The sequence below is a fragment of the Strix aluco genome, chromosome 21 (genome assembly GCF_031877795.1).
Source record: "Strix aluco isolate bStrAlu1 chromosome 21, bStrAlu1.hap1, whole genome shotgun sequence".
NCBI classification, from domain to species: Eukaryota; Metazoa; Chordata; class Aves; order Strigiformes; family Strigidae; genus Strix; species Strix aluco.
The window spans coordinates 14,634,494-14,651,490 of record NC_133951.1 but is presented as its reverse complement, the minus strand read 5'-3'; the positions used below and the strand labels follow the sequence as shown (position 1 = coordinate 14,651,490).

The following is a 16,997-nucleotide window of genomic DNA, read 5'->3' as shown; positions in this document are numbered from 1 at the left end:
GTGGGAGCTCGTGGCACGGTGTCCCCGGTCCCCACACCCCGGACAGAGACACGCAGGCGGAGCTGGCCCTGCAGCCCGGCACGGGCCCACACCTATTTACAGTTAGGACAGATAAATTACAGCACTGCGCAAAGGGTCTCGAAGGCGCACGAGGGCAGCACCACAGGACAAACCCCCCCCACCCCACACACAGATTCCCCCCCGCCCCACAGATCCCCTCCCCACCAAGGTCCAGGCCCCGCTCGCCCGCCTCACCCACAGTCGCCCCCATCGTCCCATCGACCCTCACCGGGGGGGGGCCGGGGAGGGAGCGGGCAGCTGCCCCGGCCAGCTCGTCCCGTGGCAGCGGGGCCGGCACAGTCCTCCCGCGCTGGCCGCGGGCTCAGAAGTGGCTCTCGGCCGTGGTCTCGGGGAACTCGTAGCAGAGGTGCCGGTCCCCCAGGGCGAGGTGCTCAGTGGGGCCGTGGCTGGTCCTCTCGAGGTAGCGGGTGCCGGGGCGCGTGGCGGCCGGGCCGCGGCCCAGCCCGTTGGTGCAGCCACTCACCAGCTGGTGCTTCTCGCAGGCGCCGCCGGCGCCGTTGCGGGCGCTGGGCGCGTGGCTGTAGGTGTGTTTGTACTCCTCCGCCAGGTCCTTCCCCAGCTTCCAGCGCTGCCACCTCTTCAGCAGCTCTGCCTGCACCTGCGGGCAGCTGCCGTCAGCGCGGCCCCGTGCCCGCCGGCTGCCACAGCCGCCCCGGCTGCCGTCCCCGCGCTGTCCTGCTCACCTCCTTGTTGACGAAGCAGTAGAGAATGGCCACCAGCATCCCCTGGGTGGAGGGAGGGGAGGCGTGAGGGGCATGCGGCCACATCCCAACCCCGACCCTGGTCTGGGTCCTCCTGAGATGGAGGGTCCCCGCAGGGGGGCCGGTCCCGCGCGGGGCTGGGCTCACCTGGAAGGAGCTCAGGAAGAGGTCGAAGAAGAGCTTGACATAGCGCAGGGTGCCCTGGGCGTGCTCGTCCGTGACGAAGGCAAAGATCACTTCGTGGATGCCCAGCAGTGGGATCAGCGTCAGCGTGGACTTGGCCAGCCTGGGGGGGGGGGGGGGGGGGGGGGCCGTCAGTGGGGAGGGGGTGGCGGGGTCACAGGGTGGGCACCAGCGTGAGCACCACGGGCCTGCGGGGCCGCGGCCGTGCCCACCCCCCACCTGAACTTGTAGTCCGTGTAACGCATTTGGTGCGCGCGGAGCTTGGAGACGAGGATCTGGATGATGCGGATGAAGATGAAGAAGTTGATCTGCAATGGAGCGAGGTGAGCCGTGAGGGGCAGGGGCGGGCAGGGCAGGGGCAGGCAGGGCAGGATGGGGGCAGGCAGGGCAGGGCGGGGGCGGGCAGGGCAGGGGCAGGCAGGGCAGGGCAGGGCAGGGTGGGGGCAGGCAGGATGGGGTCAGGCAGGGCAGGGCGGGGGCAGGCAGGGCAGCTCTGTCCCCTGCCCAGGGCAGCCCCTCTGGCAGCGGGCTCAGGACTCACCAGGATGGCCAGGAACACAGGGAAGCGAAGGATCCACCAGAAGCCCATGTTGTTGTTGGTGGTCCAGCACCTGGGGAGGGGAGGGACCCGCCGGGAGGCTGCTAGAGCCCGGCACGGCATCGGCAGCCCCAGCCGAGTGAGCGCCACGGCCCCGCACCCTGCTCCTCGCACGGGGCGACAGCATGGAGCGTCTCCGGGGCCATCACACCGTCCCCACTGTCCCTCAGCCTGTCCCACATGTGCCCGCCCGTGCCCTGTGCACCCGCAAACCCCGACCTGCTGCAGGAGCTGGTACTCACTGGATGTTCTCGTAAAGGAACTTCACGACAACCCAGGGGATGAGGAACAACATGGGCGCCCCTGCAGGGAGGCGGGTGGGGGGCAGATGAGGCACGGCAGGGGACGGGGTGGGGGGACGGGGAGCCGCCCGCCCGCACTCACCCCAGCCGATGCACAGGTAGAGGGTGAAGTAGCTCCTCTCGGAGAAGACGGCCACGACCAGAAGGTTGTGCAGGTAGATGCCCTCCACCAGCAGCCAGCAGTAGTTGGCCACGATGCCGTACTGCATGAAGACCGTGGCCGCCCGGCAGCCCGCGGCCGCCTGCGGGGAGGGGTCAGGGGCTGCCGCGCCGCCCGCGCCCCCACCCGCCGTCCCCACGGCTCACCTCGTCGCTCAGCCAGATGTGCACGTTGTAGCCGTCGATCTTGTCGCTGTAGTGGGTCTTGAGCAGAGCGTCGATGACCAGCACGGAGACGCCCTTCAGCATGAAGGAGGCGAAGAGGTTCATGTGGATGTAGTTCCTCATGCAGTGCAGCTTGCTGCCGAGGTGAGGAGCCGCCGTCAGTGCCCGCGCCCGGCCCCCGGCACGGCCCCGCCTGCCCCCGGCCGAGCCCACGGCCCTACCTGAAGCCCAGCAGCAGGGCCAGGGCGAGGAGCAGCGCGCACAGTGACACGGAGTAGCCCACGGTGTACATCACCTTGAAGCTGCCGTAGGTCTTGGCAAATTTTTCCTGGAGAGGGAGGGAGCAAGTGAGGGGAAGGGGCGGGCAGGGGCAGGCAGGGGCAGGGAGCCCCGCCCCAGCTGCCCCCCCAGCTCTGCCCACCTGCGCCTCCAGGTCCTCGGCGTCGAGCTCGCACTGCGTGGCGTCGCGCAGGGACTGTCCCCGGGGGCCTGTCACCCACTGCCCATCCGGCCCGCAGGTCTTGAAGACGTGTCTGTGCTTCACTGCGAGGGGAGAGGGGCTGGGGTGTGACCCCCTGGAGCAGCACGTGCACACACGTGTGTGCACACACAGAGCACACGCACAGACAACCCCCCCAGAGCCGTTACCTTTCTGGTACCAGGGCAGGAACCAGGGGCAGGGGACGCTGGCCGTGCTGTTGGGCAGCGTGTCGGGCCAGCAGGAAAACTTGTCGAAGGTGCGGTTACAGACCAGCTCTGCGGAGGGATGGGACGTGGCGGCACCCTCGGCCTCCCCCCGGAGGGAGCCGGCGCCGGGCCCCACACCAGCCCCTCTCCCCGGTCCCCGTGGCGCTGGGACCCCGCGCCGGGGCTCACCTGTGGGCGCGGGCAGGCGGCTCATGTTGCGGTGGCACTCCTCGCTGTACGCCTTCCAGTTCTCAAAGACGAAATCTGTGATCTGGGCAGAGGGGCCCTGGGGGCAGCAGGGAGTGTCCGTCACCCACAGCCTCGCCGCGGGGGCCACCCCAGCAGTGACCCCGGCTCCAGGACGGCCCGTCCTTACCTGGCAGCAGAGCAGCAGCAGCAGGAGGAGGCTGAGGAGACGCGGCTGGGACATCCCTCCGCTGGGCCGAGAGCCGCATGGGGAGCAGCGCTGGGCACCCGGCTTCCTACCGGCCCTGGGCGGCTTCTCGGCCCTGGCGGTGATGGCCCTGGTGCGTGGGCGACCCTGCACGAGACACCGGGGCACGGGGACGCGGGTGGGGACATGCGGCGGGGGGCAGGAGGGGAGCCCCCCCCAGCGCAGAGCTGGCCCCGGTCACGCTGTGTTTTCCTGCGAGGCTGCAGAGCCACTGTGTCCCAGCCGGTTCCTGCCCAGGACGGCTTCGGAACTGTGGCCACGGCTCCCCTCTGCCCACTGGCCCAAAACCCCCAGCTCCTGCCCAGCAGGAGCGCAGCCACGTGTGGGACATTCCCCCCCCCTCCCCCGTCGCAGGACAGACCCTCACACCTTCCCGAGGCCGTGCTGCCTCAGGACACCCCCCCCTGCACACAGGCCCGGGGCCACCCCACAGCGGTGCTGGTGCCCAGCTATGCGCTGGTGCTGAGCCCTGAGAGCCCAGGACGTCGGCAGCAGCCAGGACCCCTCCTCATGCCTGAGCATCTCCCCAGGGCGGGGACTGCCTCGCCCCCGACCTCCCCGCCAGAACCAATTTCGGCTCCACTCCCAGCGGTGGAGGGGGCCAGGCCCTGGACGACCCCTCGGAGCACCCCGGTCCCCCCGATGGCAGCGCCCACCCGGGGTGGAGGTGAGCAGGGAGCCGAGGCAGCACCCCGGGGACAGTTGGTTACCCATTAACCGTTAACCCCCGGGGATCCCCGGCTGGCGGGGCGGCCGTGGCCATGGGACCAGCTCAGCCCGGCCGTGCCTATGTGGCTCCATCACCCCCAGCTCAGGCCAGCGACGCGGTGCCTCACCCGAGACGGCGCCCGGCAGCTCCCGCGCAAAGCCCGGCTCACGAGGCGCCGTAATTCCCTCCATCCCCCTAAGCTGGTTATGGGGCTCCTGAGCGGGATTTCAGCTCCTCTGACAAGTGGCCGCTCCGAGGGCAGCCCGGCAGCGCGGCCGCGCGGGGCGAGGGGACAGAGACCGTTGCCAGTGCCACCGCAGACACTACGGCATAGCCCCCCCGGCCTCCCCCCCGGCCCCGCGCTGCACTCCCCGATCAGCCACTGCTCCCAGGGCTCGCTGCTCGTCCCACGCCTATTTTTATCCCTGGGAAAGTCACGTTTGCTCCGTGCAGACCCACTCGCCATGTCGCAAGTGGCTGCCTGAGAAGCTCATTAATCAGTGCGTGGGGCTCCAGATGCGGCTCGGGGAGCTGGACCTGCCGGCGCGCGCCTTATTTAGACAGTCCCGGGACAGAAGGAACTGTCTTCTGGGACAGTCGTCACTGGGTGGCCTCTGGGAACAGGGACCTTCGGTGGGTGCCCACCGGCCACCTGCCCACGCCAGCATCCCTGTCCCTGCCCTCGTTACCCCACCAGCATCCCTGTCCCTGCCCTCGTTACTCCGCCAGCATCCCTGTCCCTGTCCCCCGCCAGCCCCACCCCAGCATCCCCACCTGCCCCATCCTGCCGCCTGCCATGGCCCGGCCCTGCGGGAACCCCCCAGTGCCCAGCCCCCGCCCCGAGCACCCCCATCCCGGGGGAACACGCTCCCCCCAGGCACCACGGGTCAGCGTGAGCTTGCTGCCAGCCCCTCTGCGCAGCCGGGGAGCAGCTGTGGGGCAGAGGTGTCTCTATTTTTAGCTGCCTGCGATGGGATTTAGCAGCAGGGAGGCCTCTGCCCTAGACTCGCCCCGGGCTGGCAGCCGCTGCCCCGGGCCCGGCCGCGGCCAAGCTGGGCAGACTGCACTGGGTGAGGGGTGCTGGCGCGGGGCTCCCCCTCTGCGGTGGGGCCCTGCCCAGGCCCTTTGCCCCAGCCGCCCGCGGTGCCGCGCAGCTGCAGTGCCGTGCTGGGCCCCCGCTCCCTGCGGTGGGCAACTCGGCCATCCCACAGTGCGCTCGTGGAGGCGTGGGCTATTTCTAGCCAGCACGTGGGCGTGCAGGGGTAGCCGTGGGCTGGCTGTCCCTGGTTCGGCGCAGATGGGCGGCGGCAGGGAAGGAGCAGTGGCCCTGCGTGGCTCGGGCCGCTGGCAGTGCCAGCCCCTCGCCGGGAGGTGCCCACAGTGCTCGGCGCGGTGGGTGCTGCTGGCTGGATGTGCCACGGCCGCCAGCGCCAGGAGCCCCTCTCAGCCGGTGGCAGCACCACGGGAGGGACCCGACCCCACATCACCACCTCCCCTCACCCCGTGGGGCCCGACCAGCTCTCAGGGGCACCTCACGCCCAGCCAGGACCAGGCTTTGGGGGACCCCCCGCCCCACTGAGTCATGAAGGCTGCCCAGTCTGTGCGCGGGTGCATCTGCTGGGGCTGCGGTGTGCCGCAGTGGGCGCACAGGGGACTTTTGCCCCACGCTGGTGTTGGGCAACACACCGTGTCCCCGTGTCATGGCTCTGCGGCCGCTGACCCTGGCGGGGGCCAGGCTGCAAACACCCAGCGCTGCTCGGCTGCTGCAGCCGCCAAGGGGAGGTTGTGGGAGATCGAGCGCCCGTGGCAGGAGAAGGGGAAAGAGGAATCAGCCCTGGGACGGCTGCACCCACACGGGGAAGGTGTCACTGCTGGCAGCCCCAGCGCTGGGGCTGGGGGTGTCAGACACAGGCACCACCGTGGGGTGGGGGGAGCAGGGCGGTCGCTGGCACCTGCATTCGGGTGCTGAGCCCTCCCTGAGCCAGCAGTGCCAAACCCCACAGCGGTGGGGGCAAAGTGAGGGCCCCCCTCTCCCCCCCGAGCAGCTTCCCTGTGGCCCCCAGCCCTGCAGCTCGTGGCCTGGCATCCACCAGTCCTGGGGGTCGCTGGCAGGCGGGGGGGGCCAGTGCACACAGCCTGGGGGAGCATGGGGTGAGCCCTGTACTGGGGCTGCTGGGCCGCTGCAGCATCGCCCCAAACCACAGGGAACGGCTGCAAAAAGGATTCACGTCAGGATTTTGCCCCCCCCACCATGGGTGCGCAGCCCCCGCCCTGCTCTGCAGCAGCTCTGTGCCAGTGTGGACCCCCCCGGCTGAACACCCACTCCTGTCTGGGGGAGAGACGCTCTCTGCTCCCCCCACCCAGGGTGGTTTCCCTCGGGATTTTGCTGCCCTGGCCCCCCCCGCCGGCGCCCAGCTCTGGCTGCCACGTGCGAGGGCTCCACACCGGCACCGCTGCGCCGAGCCGCACGTGGACCAGCGGCTGGGGAAGCTCCGCGGGGACGCTCGTGGGCTTCTGCAACGTGACCTGGGAGCACCCGGGCACAGCCACAGCCCCGCGCAAGTGCCGGGGGGGCCGGCGCGGCCCCCCCCGCTACCCACCGCAGCCCCGACACCCCACGGGTGGGAGCAGGGCCCGGGCGGGAGCGCAGCCCCGCGCCCAGCACGGCACCGCTCGCTCCGGGGGCTGCGCGGGGCCCAGACGCGGGATCAGCCCCCAGCACGCTAACGCAGCGCTTGCCACGGCCGGCTTGGCTTTGAGCTGGGAGCTGCGAGCCAGCGCGGCGGGGGCTCCGGCACTTGGCAGGGGAGGGGACGGTGCAGGGCCAGAGCTGACGCGATGCCAGTGCGAGCCTGGCACTGCGGATGCTGCGACGCTTTTCACCCAGGACCGCGGCGGGCAGGACAAGGAGGCCCGGCAGGTCTGGCCCTCGGCCCGCGCCGTCCCTGTGCCCCGTCACCCTGCGCCTGTGTCCCTGCCCCGAGCCCGGGGGTGCTGCCGGCTCCCCACCCGTCACCCACCGCCGCTCCGGTCCTGCCCCATGAAGGAACGGCTGAAGTGCCTGGCGCAGCCCCGCGCTGCAGGATCGCAGCTCGTCTGCGTGGCCGGGGCACACGGCGAGAGCCAACAACGCCGGATTCCGTGTCGCTTTGGACCGAGAAAACCTAAACAGACCCTGACAGCATTTTCAACAGCACCACAGGGTGCAAACGAAGGGCACTCGCCCCTGTGCCGTCAGGACAAACGCCCTTCGTGTCACCTCCAGGGCTGCCCGGCCACCGAAAGGGACGTTGGGGCACCCGCCACAGCCGCCCAGCACCAGAGAGGGCATGTGGGCTGCGGGCACGGCCGGGCTCTGCGAGGGGATGCTGAGCCACCCAGCGCCTTGGTCCCGGCTCGGGGAAACGGGTTTTTCTTGTTCATCACATTGCACAAAACCCCCTGAAAACCATGAGGATGGCATGGGAGGCACGGCATGACACGTGCAGTTAGCATGTCACAGGGGAGGCCCAGGGCTGGGGAAAGGTCAGCGCAGACACGCGCGCTGGCCCTGGGAGCTCAGCACCCGCCTCACTGGGCCAGCTCGTGTCACGAATGACCACGGTGCTCACCGCAGAGCCGGGGACGACTTCCCGGTGCCTCATGAGGAGCGAGCTCCAGCCGAGCTGTGGGTCTGCGGGTGACACGGTGCATGGCAGCCGGTCCCGGTGGGGTCCCTCCCTGTCCCCAGGGGCCCATGGCACCCGGGCACGGCCAGTCCAGAGGAGCCCCAGAGCCCCTGGGCAGGGGCAGGCAGGGCCGGGAGGGGACGCAGGGCCGGGCAGGATGTAACGGGGGAGCACGGGGGGGGGACAGGGCAGAGCGGCCGTCCCGCCTGGCCCAGCGAGGTGCCGGGCGCTCACCGGCCACTCTCAGTCCTGCGCTGCTGATCAGGGCTGGCACTCCTGTTTTTTCATTAACTATTTTTAATCCACATTTTGCCTTTTCTCCGCTCAGCCTTTTCTTCTTCCCTCTCTCCAGGCAACAGAACGTAAAAAAACCCGCACCACAGCGTGCGAAGGAGCGGCGGGGAGGCCGGGAGCTGGCAGCCGGGGCGGCACTGCCACGGCCAGGGGGGTCCTGCGGGAGGCACAGAAAAAGCCGAGCAACCCAAGGGGCGACCGGCGAGCGGGGGGCTCGGCATGGGGGTTCGGGGGGGCTGGGGGGGCTCGGCGGGGCAGAGTCGCTCTCGGCAGCTGTTTGGGAGATGCGCAAGGTCACAGACCCGGCGCGTCCTGGTTAAACAAAGCCATTTACCGCCGGCGTGTTGACACAGCCCAGCTCGGGACAGTCACAAAGGGCACTCGCAACCGGCCCCCGCGACACCGGGGAGCGCTGGGGGGTGCAAGCGCGTCCCCCGCTCCGTCCCTCAGCCAGAACGCCGCTGGCACCGCCGCGCCCGCGCAGGGAGACCCGGCGGGCACCCCCCTGCCAGGGGCTGCTCCGGGGGATGCTCCCGGTGCGCCCGAGCGCGGCTGCTGCCACTCGCCCGGGGCTCGAGCGAGGTGCCCCGGGGCGGGGAGCGGGCACAGCCCGGCTCAGGACACCCCCCGCGAGGGGCTCAGCCCCACCGGAGCCGGCGCCCAGCACCGGGACGGCTCCGGGAGCTGCTGCTCCGGGCTCCCGGGGCTCCGGGCACGGCCCCGGGGACGCGCAGCCGCCACCCGAGCCCGCATCCACCCCGCGGGACCCCGCCGGCCGGGGAGCCCCGAAAGCGCGGGGATGGGCGCTCCGCTCCCTCCTCCCGCCCCTTTCCCCGTACCTGTCGGGGCTGGGCTCCGGGCGGCTCCCGGGCGCATCTCGGTGCTGGCGGGGACCGGGACCGGCGCGCTCGGCCGCTCCGGCGAAAACTTTTGCCGGAGCCGCGGCGGCGGCGGCTGTGGCGGCTCGGGGGGAGGGACCGGGCCGGGGGGAGGGACCGCGGGCGAGGAGCCGCGTCCCGCCGCCCCCCTCCTCCCGCGGCACGGGGAGGGCGCAGCCCGGTGCCCCTCGCCCCGCCCGGCGCCGCATCACCGGCGGCCGCGCCCGGGAGCTGCGGCGGCGGCGGCGGCGGCGGCGGGGGGGGGTGGTGGTCGGCGCTTGTCCTCGCCGCCGGTCCCCGCCCCGCTCCTGGACACCGGCTCGCCGGCTCGGACGGGGCGGGCGGAGCGGCGGGGGCCCCACCGGGCCCCCGGGGGGCACGGACGGGAGTGCCCGCGGCTCCGAGGGGGCCGGTACAGCCCCCGCCGGGTGCAGCGCGGGGCTCCCCGGTGCCCCCAGCCGCGGTCCCGCTCTGCCCGGCACCCGCTGGGGCCTGCGGGGGCCCCGCCAGCGCCCGGGGGGGGGGCGTCGGGCTCGCAGCTGCCCTCCTGGAGCCAGCCCTGGCCCCCTCCGCGTCGGGGGAGGCTGCGGAGGGGGAGCCCGGCAGCCCCCGGCGAGGCAGCGGGCTCAGCTCGGCCCGCGCTCACCTGCCCGCGGCTCCCCCGGGGCCCGGGCGCGGGCGGGCGGCGGCGGTGCCCGCGGTGCCAGCCACCATCGTTAGGCTTCGTTAAGGTGACGAGCTTTCAGCTGTGTCCCGGGCTGGCGCTGCTCCGCCCGCTGCAGCCCAATTAGCGTCCCAGCGCCGAGGCAGCTCCCGCAGAGGCAGGGCTGGGCTGGCGCCCGCCGCTCGGCTGAGACCGGGCACAACTCGGGACAGGGCTGGCCCGGGCCAGCCCGCAGCTCCCCCCTGCGCGGGGGGAGGTGCTGGCACACGCGTCCCCAGGGCCAGGCGGGGGGCACAGGACAGGGTGAAGGCCCCCCCCCGCTCGGCACCGAGGGGGATGAGCCTCACTGCCCCCCCCCCCCCGCTCCCGGGGAGCTCAGTTCCCAGCCGGAGCCTTCCTGCAGCGCGGGGGGCACAGCATCCCCCTGCCCCCCAGCAGGACACCGGGCCCTGCGCTTGTTCCACCGTTTATTATATATCATTAAGGTCACAGCTATTCCAGTTCTTTGATCCCTCGGGGCCACCGTGTGCGGGGGTGCAGACGGCGGGGGGCTGGGGCCTGCAGCCCCTGCCCGCGGGGGGGCCGGGAGGCAGCGGGGGCGCAGGCGGGGCTGGGGTCTGCCCCGGCCGAGGGGCTGCGGGAGGCCGCAGAGCGGGGCTGGACAGACGCCGCCCCCCCACCCCGGGGCCGGGTGTGCTGGGGGCCCGCGGGCTCCCGGCCCTGTCATTGGTACGAGGCACAATCCCTGAAGAGCCCAGCGGCTGGCGGGCGCTGGCGAGTTTTGGCTGAGCAGAAGCAGAGGGTGTTGGGGGAGGCCGGGGGCAGAGGGGGGAGGCTGGGGGCAGAGGAGGAGGCCAGGGGGCAGAGGGGGGAGGCCGGGGGGCAGAGGGGTCAGCGGAGGAGGAGGAAGAGCCAGAGGCACGGAGGGAGGACGAGGCGTCACTGCACCACGCCTGTGACCCCCCCCCTTGCTGCTTGCAGCAGAGGCTGGGAGCGAGCCCACCCCGCTGCCCCCGGCACAGGCCCTGCTGCAGCGTGGCCACTGGCCCCCCCAGCCCTGGTGGCCCTGTGACTGGAGTCCCTGGCCTCCCTGGCCAGCACAGCCCTGCTCCTGCAAGGGATGGGACAGAGAGGGGCAAGGACAGAGCTCGTGGCCAGAGATACAGTGGAGAGACAGTGAAAAAAACCCCCAAACCCACCAGTGCAGAGGGGACACGAGGCCCAGGACTATTCCCGAGGTAATGGAGATGCTGAGAAGCGGGAGTGGGAGAGGAGAGGGGACTCTGGGACCGGCTGCCCCCAGGCGCTGGTGTGGCACGGGAGCGGGGACGAGGGGCCGGGGGAGCGGCGCTGGCCCCAGCCGTGGGCTCTGGGAGCTCAGTGGTGACCCACGTGCTCACCCCCCTGGGGCGAGGCAGGGTCCCGTCCCTCCTACTCAGGTGGTGACTTTGATCCCAAAATATTTGCGCAGCTGTTCCAGGAAGACAAAGGTGAGGATGGTGTGAGGAACCAGCCGGACGGCAGCAGGAACGAAACCCTGGAAGGGGACAGTGAGAACGGGGAGAGCGGGCATCAGGGCCAGGGGTGCCAGGCGGCCCAAGCCCCGCGGGAGGCACCGCAGCCACGGCCGCGCGCAGGGATCTCGGCGCCACGCTCCAGACACGCCAGTGCCGCATCACCACCACGCAGGGCGAAGCTCAAAGCCGGGCTCAGATCCCACAGTGCAGCACGGGGCTGGATGCTGCCGGGGGAAGATAAGCAGACGGGCTGTGGGGCAGGGAAAGGGCCCAGCCGGCAGCATCTGGAGAAGCCTCCGGCGTGACGCCCCTCCTGAGGGGCCCTTGCGGGAGCGAGGCGGAACACGGGGCAACTGCATCAAGCCTGGGCACGTCGGGCCCGAGGGCTGACCAGCATCTGCCGAAGCGGGCCCGTCCAGGAAGCCAGCGGGGCCACGGGGCAGCTGCCGCGACGCGCCGGGGCCCGGCAGACGGCAGCCAGAGCCTGGATGGCTCCTGCCCCACAGCGGTGCTGGGCCTTTAACCTCTGCTCCCCCCAGCCCACGCCCCCATCCCCAGGTACCTTGTAGAAGGCGAGGGGGCCGAGCTTGGCAGTTTCCATGGCACAGTGGGTAACGCCCTGGTGCGAGAGGGAGAGAGATGAGGTGTCGGAGGGAGGCAGAGGCCGGGGCGTGAAGGGGACGGGACAGGCTGCTCACCCGGTACTCGCCCTGGGAGTTCATGAGCCGGGTCTTGAGCACATCCAGGGGCTGGCACAGGAATGTGGCACATCCACCCTGGGGGGAGTCGGGGGGGTCAGCGGGAGGAGACCCGGGTGCCAGCAGCTGCCACAGTCACGGGAGAGACCCAGGGCCCTGCCCGGGTCCAACCCCACACCGGGAGCCCCACAGGAGCCTCTGTGCCTGGCCCTGCTGTGTCAGAGTCCCGAGAGGCAGCTCTGGCAGCCCCAGCCCAGGGTCCTGAGCCCGGCTGCGGGCAAACCCAGTCCCAGTCCTGCCCCCCGCACCCGGCCCTGCTCACAGCAATGAAGCTGGCCAGGAAGTGAGTGAAGATGTTGTCCGACAGCAACCCAGTCGCGAGAACCAGCTGCTTGGACTGGTCGTAACAGGAGAGCTGTGGAGACACGGTGTATTAGTGACGCGTCCCCCATCCTCGCCACGCCAGGGACTACCCCTGTCCCTGCCCTGGCCACCAACGGCCCCGCAGAGCTGTCCTACCTGCCCAACAGTGACCAGGGCCCCTCGGCTCGATGCCATCGTAGCTCCTGAGAAGAGTTTCTTCAAGCCCTCTGCGGACAGACAGTCGGGATCAGCACAGTCCTGGGACATCACTCACACTCCCTCCCCCCGGAGCCTGCTTCCCCGCCGGGCCTGTGCCCCGGACATCTCGTACTACACCGCAGGAAAGGTGAATCCTTCAGAACAGCCCCACCTCCTCCCTGCTGCCGTTTGTCCCCCTTCCCACCCGATCAGGCACTTTTTCACAGCAGCTCCTGGCAGGTTTCTCTTTCCCACCGGTGTACGGGCAGGCTGCCAGGTCCGGCCCGGCCCGCGGCTCCCCCGGTCCCCACAGCCGCCCTCCGGCCTCTCCCCAGCCCCGGCTGAGCGAGCCCCCGCCGCAGCTCGCAGACGGAGCTCCCCGGGCCGCTCCAGCCACGGCTTCCCAGTGCCACCGCAGACACCCCTGGTGTGCTCAGCCCCCCGCAGCACGGCCTCACCTTCCCGGAGGACGCGGTACATGCCGTCCAGGGCGTGGGAATAGCTGCAAGGAGCCAGAGGGGAAGGTGTCAGGGTCCGAGGATCCCCAGCACCCCGAGCGGGCAGCCGCAGCTCCCGGGCCCCGGTCCCACCACCCCTCCCCGGACACGGGGCTGAGCCGCCGGTGAGGTGCTGCCCCCCCGCGGCCACGGGAGCCCCGGCCCCCGTCCTGCTGCCCTGGACCCCCCCGGGAGCCCCGGCCCCCCCTGGCCCACACTGTCCTGCTGCCCTGACCCTGGGAGCCCTGGACCCCCCTGGCCCCCCATCCCACTGCCCCGGCTCCCCCCATCCTGCTGCCCCGGGCCCAGGAGCCCCAGAACCCCCTGGACCCCCCCATCCCACTGCCCCGGCCCCCCCAGGGCCCTGGCCCCCCACTCACTTGCGCCGCAGGGCGGGCGGCTGCTTCATGTCGTTCTGCATCCTGCAAGGCAGAGCACAGGGGGTGAGGCGGGGGCCGGTGCTCTGCCATCCCCCCCCAGCACCCGGCCCCGGGGTAAGCCTGTCCCTGCCCGGGGGAGCGGGCAGAGGCCCAGCAGACGGACCGTGTCGCCTGCAAAGGGACAAGAGAGCTGCCTCCAGCCCCAACCCCCTGGAGGGGCTGCACAGGGGTCTGGGGCTGTCACACCGAACGGCAGAACAGCTCCGGTGCCTCCAGCCCGGTCAGGAGAGAGGTCAGGAGCACGGGGAGCGGTCAGGAGCCGGCCACCAGTCTCCCCGCCAGCAGCACCGGGCCGCTGGCACAACTGACCTGACGTTCACCAGGTCTGCTGGGGTCCCCACGAACCCGCCGGTGAAACCTGTGGCCAAAGAAGAGCCGGGCTCAGGGGCTCCTCCAGCCCGAGGGGACCGGCAGCCGAGGGACCCTCTCCCTCACTCACCTCCCACTGCACCCAGCAGCACCTTCTGGTAGAAGGGGGGAGGCCCCTGGCTGCCCCGGCCCAGGTGGTCCCTCACAGTCTCGTAGATGGCAAAGCGAGTCAAGGAGTACGTCATCTGCAGGAGAGAGAGGGAGGATGAGCCACTGCGTCCTGCTGGGCCCCGGCCCCCCTGGCCTGGCCTCGGGGATGGGCACTCACCTGCCGGCACAGTGAGGCGCTGAGCCCGTTGTAGAGCGCCAGGAAGCCGTCGTTGCGGATCACGTGCATCGCCATCCCCGTCATCCGCATCTTCACCTCCTGCTGCGTCTGCAGGTGGACCTGGGGCAGAGTCCGGCAGCGTCAGGGCACTGGCCCAGCGCGGCAGAGAGTCCCCGCGCCCGGGGCTGGGCAGACACCGGAGCACGCGGGGCAGCGACGGCCGCTCCGGGTGCTCGTCAGGGGAACTCAGCGTCCATGCAGGAGCGTCCCGGCAGACGGGATCACTTGGGCTCCCCACACCTAATCAGTGCTTGGAAACTGGCCCAGCCTGGTGCGAGGGCGGCGGAGGCTGGCAGGAGAAGGGGGAGTGCCAAGGCACCTGCCCACAGTCCCTGCCTGGCTCGGTGGCCTCGGCAGCCCCGATATGAAGCAGCAGCTCCAGTTCCTCCAGGAAAGGCCCTGGGCCACGTCAGGGCAGGGAGGGTCTGTGAGTGAACGAGCAACAAGTGCGGGTTTGCTCAGTGGAACCGTGACAGGGCTGGTGAATGAATTCATGACCTTCTGGTGCCCTACACTCTGGCCACGCGAGGCGGCAGGCCTGCAGAAGTTCCCTCCTCCCCAGCCACAGGAATCGCAGAGGCAGGAAGACAATTCTGCAGCCCTGCTCACCAGCTCCCAACCGCTCCCCGGCTCAGCCCAGGCGCTCCCCTCCCCACCCGCAGCAGCCCAACGCCTCCCCCCGTCCATGTCGGACGGTGCCGGAGCACGTTCCGAGCACACCCGCCCGGCCCCACGCTGTGAAGATCACGTGTGGGTCAAAGGCCCCGGGGAGATAAAATTAAAGAGAGAGAAGGGCCGCTGGCAGGGGACAGGCCCGGCTCCTGCAACAGAAGTCCCGGCATGACCAGGGCGTGGGACACGCAGCAGGACGCTGGGAACAGGCTCTGCCCCCCGTGCAGGGCAGCAGCGGGGGTGCAGGGAAGGAGCCGGCCTTCGACCCCAGCAGATGGATTTCAAACATCGGGGACTGGAGCTGGTGGGGCGCCGGGGAGCCGGGCGAGCGGCTGCTGGGCAGCCTGGGCCCAGGGACCAGAGCCAGGCCTGGAAGCATCCGCTGCCGCCTGCCCCAGGGCCGCAGGAAGGGCGGGCAAGCGGGCAGGGCAGGAGCTGGCCAGTGCTGTGGTCAGTGCCGTGGGGCAGGCAGCCCCGCGGGCGGCCACTGGCTGCGCAGCGCCAGCTCAGGGGTTGCGGCAGGGGTATGAGCAGCCTCCGGCCGGGCTGGCTGGGGCCTCCCACCAGGGGCAAGGTCCAGAGGTGCGGCAAAGCACCCTTGGCCCCCTGCCCCATCAGACCCCGAGGCCCCTCGCGCTTCCCCAGCCTGGCACCAGCCCCTGCTGCGGGGGAGCTCGGGGCCAAAGGCAGTTCTGTGCTCAGGTGTGAACCCTCCGGTATAAACAGCCGGCTGGCCCGGGCTGCTCGCAGCCACAGGGGCTTCACATCTGCAGAGACGCAGCCCAAAGGTCACACCCGCCACCCTGGCTCAGAGACAGAGGCAGACCTAGAGGCATGTGCCAGGCTAATTCCCCTTCTCAGCACCTTGCCAGGGCGTCCTACGCGAGCCCCCACGGGCTGCCAGCCACCTCCGCTGGGCAGCCAGGCGCAGCAACAGGCCGAGCACCGAGGAAGCGGCACCCCCCTGCCAGCGCCGGTTCCCTCCTGGGCCTGCGCCCGGCACATCTTCCCCTCTCTCCACACGGTGGGGTGGGAAGGGGCTCCCCATCCCGAGTCTCTCCCGTGGGCACGGCAGGCCCTGGCCTGGGCTTGCTCTCCCGCTCCCCCTCCGCAGCCTGCCCGGCTGCCAGGCTCGTCGTCGCTTGGCCGGCGCACAGGGCTCTGGGCAGCGCTGGCATTCGCCCCGTCCGTGGGTGCTGGCAGCGCAGGGCTGCGCGCGGCGCTCTTTGTGCGGGAGCGGGGATGCCAGGCCGTCTGCGGCGCCTAGGTGACATCTTGGCCTGAGGACACGGAGCCCAGTGGGCCCGAGTCCAACGCCACGGGCCCTGGAGCTGCCACCGTGCCTCACGCAGGCGCTCGGGCAGGGCTGGCCAGGGTGTCCTCCGCTGCCCCTGCACCCCGAGCCGTGTCCCCTCAGCCCCACGCCTGTCCCCTCACATGCCTGCACCTGCCCCTGGGCCAGGGCCACGTCCCTTCAGCCCTGACACCCCCCCGCTCCTGTCCCCTCACTGCCATGACTCCGGGCCCCGCAGCCACCTGTCTCCTCCCCGAGCCCCAGAGCCGCGTCCCTGCGTGCTTGGTCCCCTCACAGCCCTTCCCGGCCCCTCACAACCTGCCCCCCCGGGCAGCCATTTCCCAGATCCCCCCCAGAGCAGTTCCCCATCCCCTCAGAACCGACATATCCCCCCTCCAACAGCCGTTCTCCGTCCCCTCACAGCCGTTTCCCAGCCCCCCAGCCCCATTCCCTGTCCTCTCAGAACCGGCCCCACCGCAGCCGGTCCCCGTCCCCTCAAAACCAGCCCCCCCGGGGCAGTCGTTCCCGTCCCCTCACAGTCATTTCCCCCGACTCCCCCCGGGACCGATTCCCCCTCCCTCACAGCCATTTCCCACACCCCTAGATCTGTTCTGCGTCCCCTCAAAACCACCCCCCCGCCCTCAGCCGCTCCCATCCCCTCACAGCTACTTCCCTGACCGCCCCCCCCCCCCGGAACGGTTCCCCCCTCAGAACCGACCCCCCTCCCCCGCCTCACAGCCGTTCCCAGTCCCCTCAGAACGGGCCCCCGGGGCAGCCGTTCCCCGTCCCCTCACAGCCACTCCCCCGACCCCCCCCCCCATAACCGCTTCCCCCCCCCGCACCCTCACAGCCCTTCCCGCACCTTCAGTAGGTCCAGCGGGTGGGTGCAGCAGGCGGCGCCGCACGAAGCGAGGCCGCCAAAATACCAACGCGACACGCGCCGCTCCGCCATGGGCGCCGCTCTGCGCGAGGCCACGCCCCCGCCTAAACCACGCCCCGACTGCGAAACCACGCCCACCAGCCGAAGCCACGCCCCCTCCGGTGCCGGTAGGGAGAGACCAGGGACACCGCGGCAGCC

The 16,997-nt window shown here is 71.3% G+C and overlaps 2 protein-coding genes across 3 annotated transcripts; both read right to left on the bottom strand.

The window, feature by feature from the left end:
• Positions 1-232: 232 nt before the first annotated feature.
• On the bottom strand, positions 233-8,950 carry GCGR (glucagon receptor). 2 transcript variants are annotated; one of them, XM_074847390.1, is made up of 14 exons: positions 4,167-4,802; positions 3,253-3,417; positions 3,066-3,162; positions 2,838-2,945; positions 2,611-2,732; positions 2,411-2,517; positions 2,172-2,325; positions 1,948-2,107; positions 1,806-1,866; positions 1,507-1,576; positions 1,185-1,273; positions 930-1,068; positions 765-806; positions 233-679 (listed from the first exon to the last, which is right to left on the bottom strand). In XM_074847390.1, exons 1-14 carry the CDS (start codon positions 4,503-4,505, stop codon positions 383-385), a joined length of 1,950 nt encoding a protein of 649 aa, XP_074703491.1. In that variant the 5' UTR covers positions 4,506-4,802; the 3' UTR covers positions 233-382. The 2 variants fall into 2 exon arrangements, with proteins under 2 accessions (XP_074703491.1, XP_074703492.1); XM_074847391.1 differs by lacking the exon at positions 4,167-4,802 and adding an exon at positions 8,841-8,950 and having other exon boundaries at positions 930-1,273; positions 1,806-1,825.
• Positions 8,951-10,745: 1,795 nt separating this feature from the next.
• On the bottom strand, positions 10,746-16,907 carry SLC25A10 (solute carrier family 25 member 10). Its single transcript, XM_074847575.1, has 11 exons — positions 16,782-16,907; positions 13,894-14,013; positions 13,696-13,810; positions 13,566-13,614; positions 13,197-13,238; positions 12,778-12,821; positions 12,278-12,348; positions 12,081-12,173; positions 11,759-11,836; positions 11,623-11,679; positions 10,746-11,080 (listed from the first exon to the last, which is right to left on the bottom strand). The coding sequence occupies exons 1-11, from the start codon at positions 16,869-16,871 to the stop codon at positions 10,979-10,981; spliced, it is 861 nt and encodes a 286-aa protein (XP_074703676.1). The 5' UTR covers positions 16,872-16,907; the 3' UTR covers positions 10,746-10,978.
• Positions 16,908-16,997: the final 90 nt, after the last annotated feature.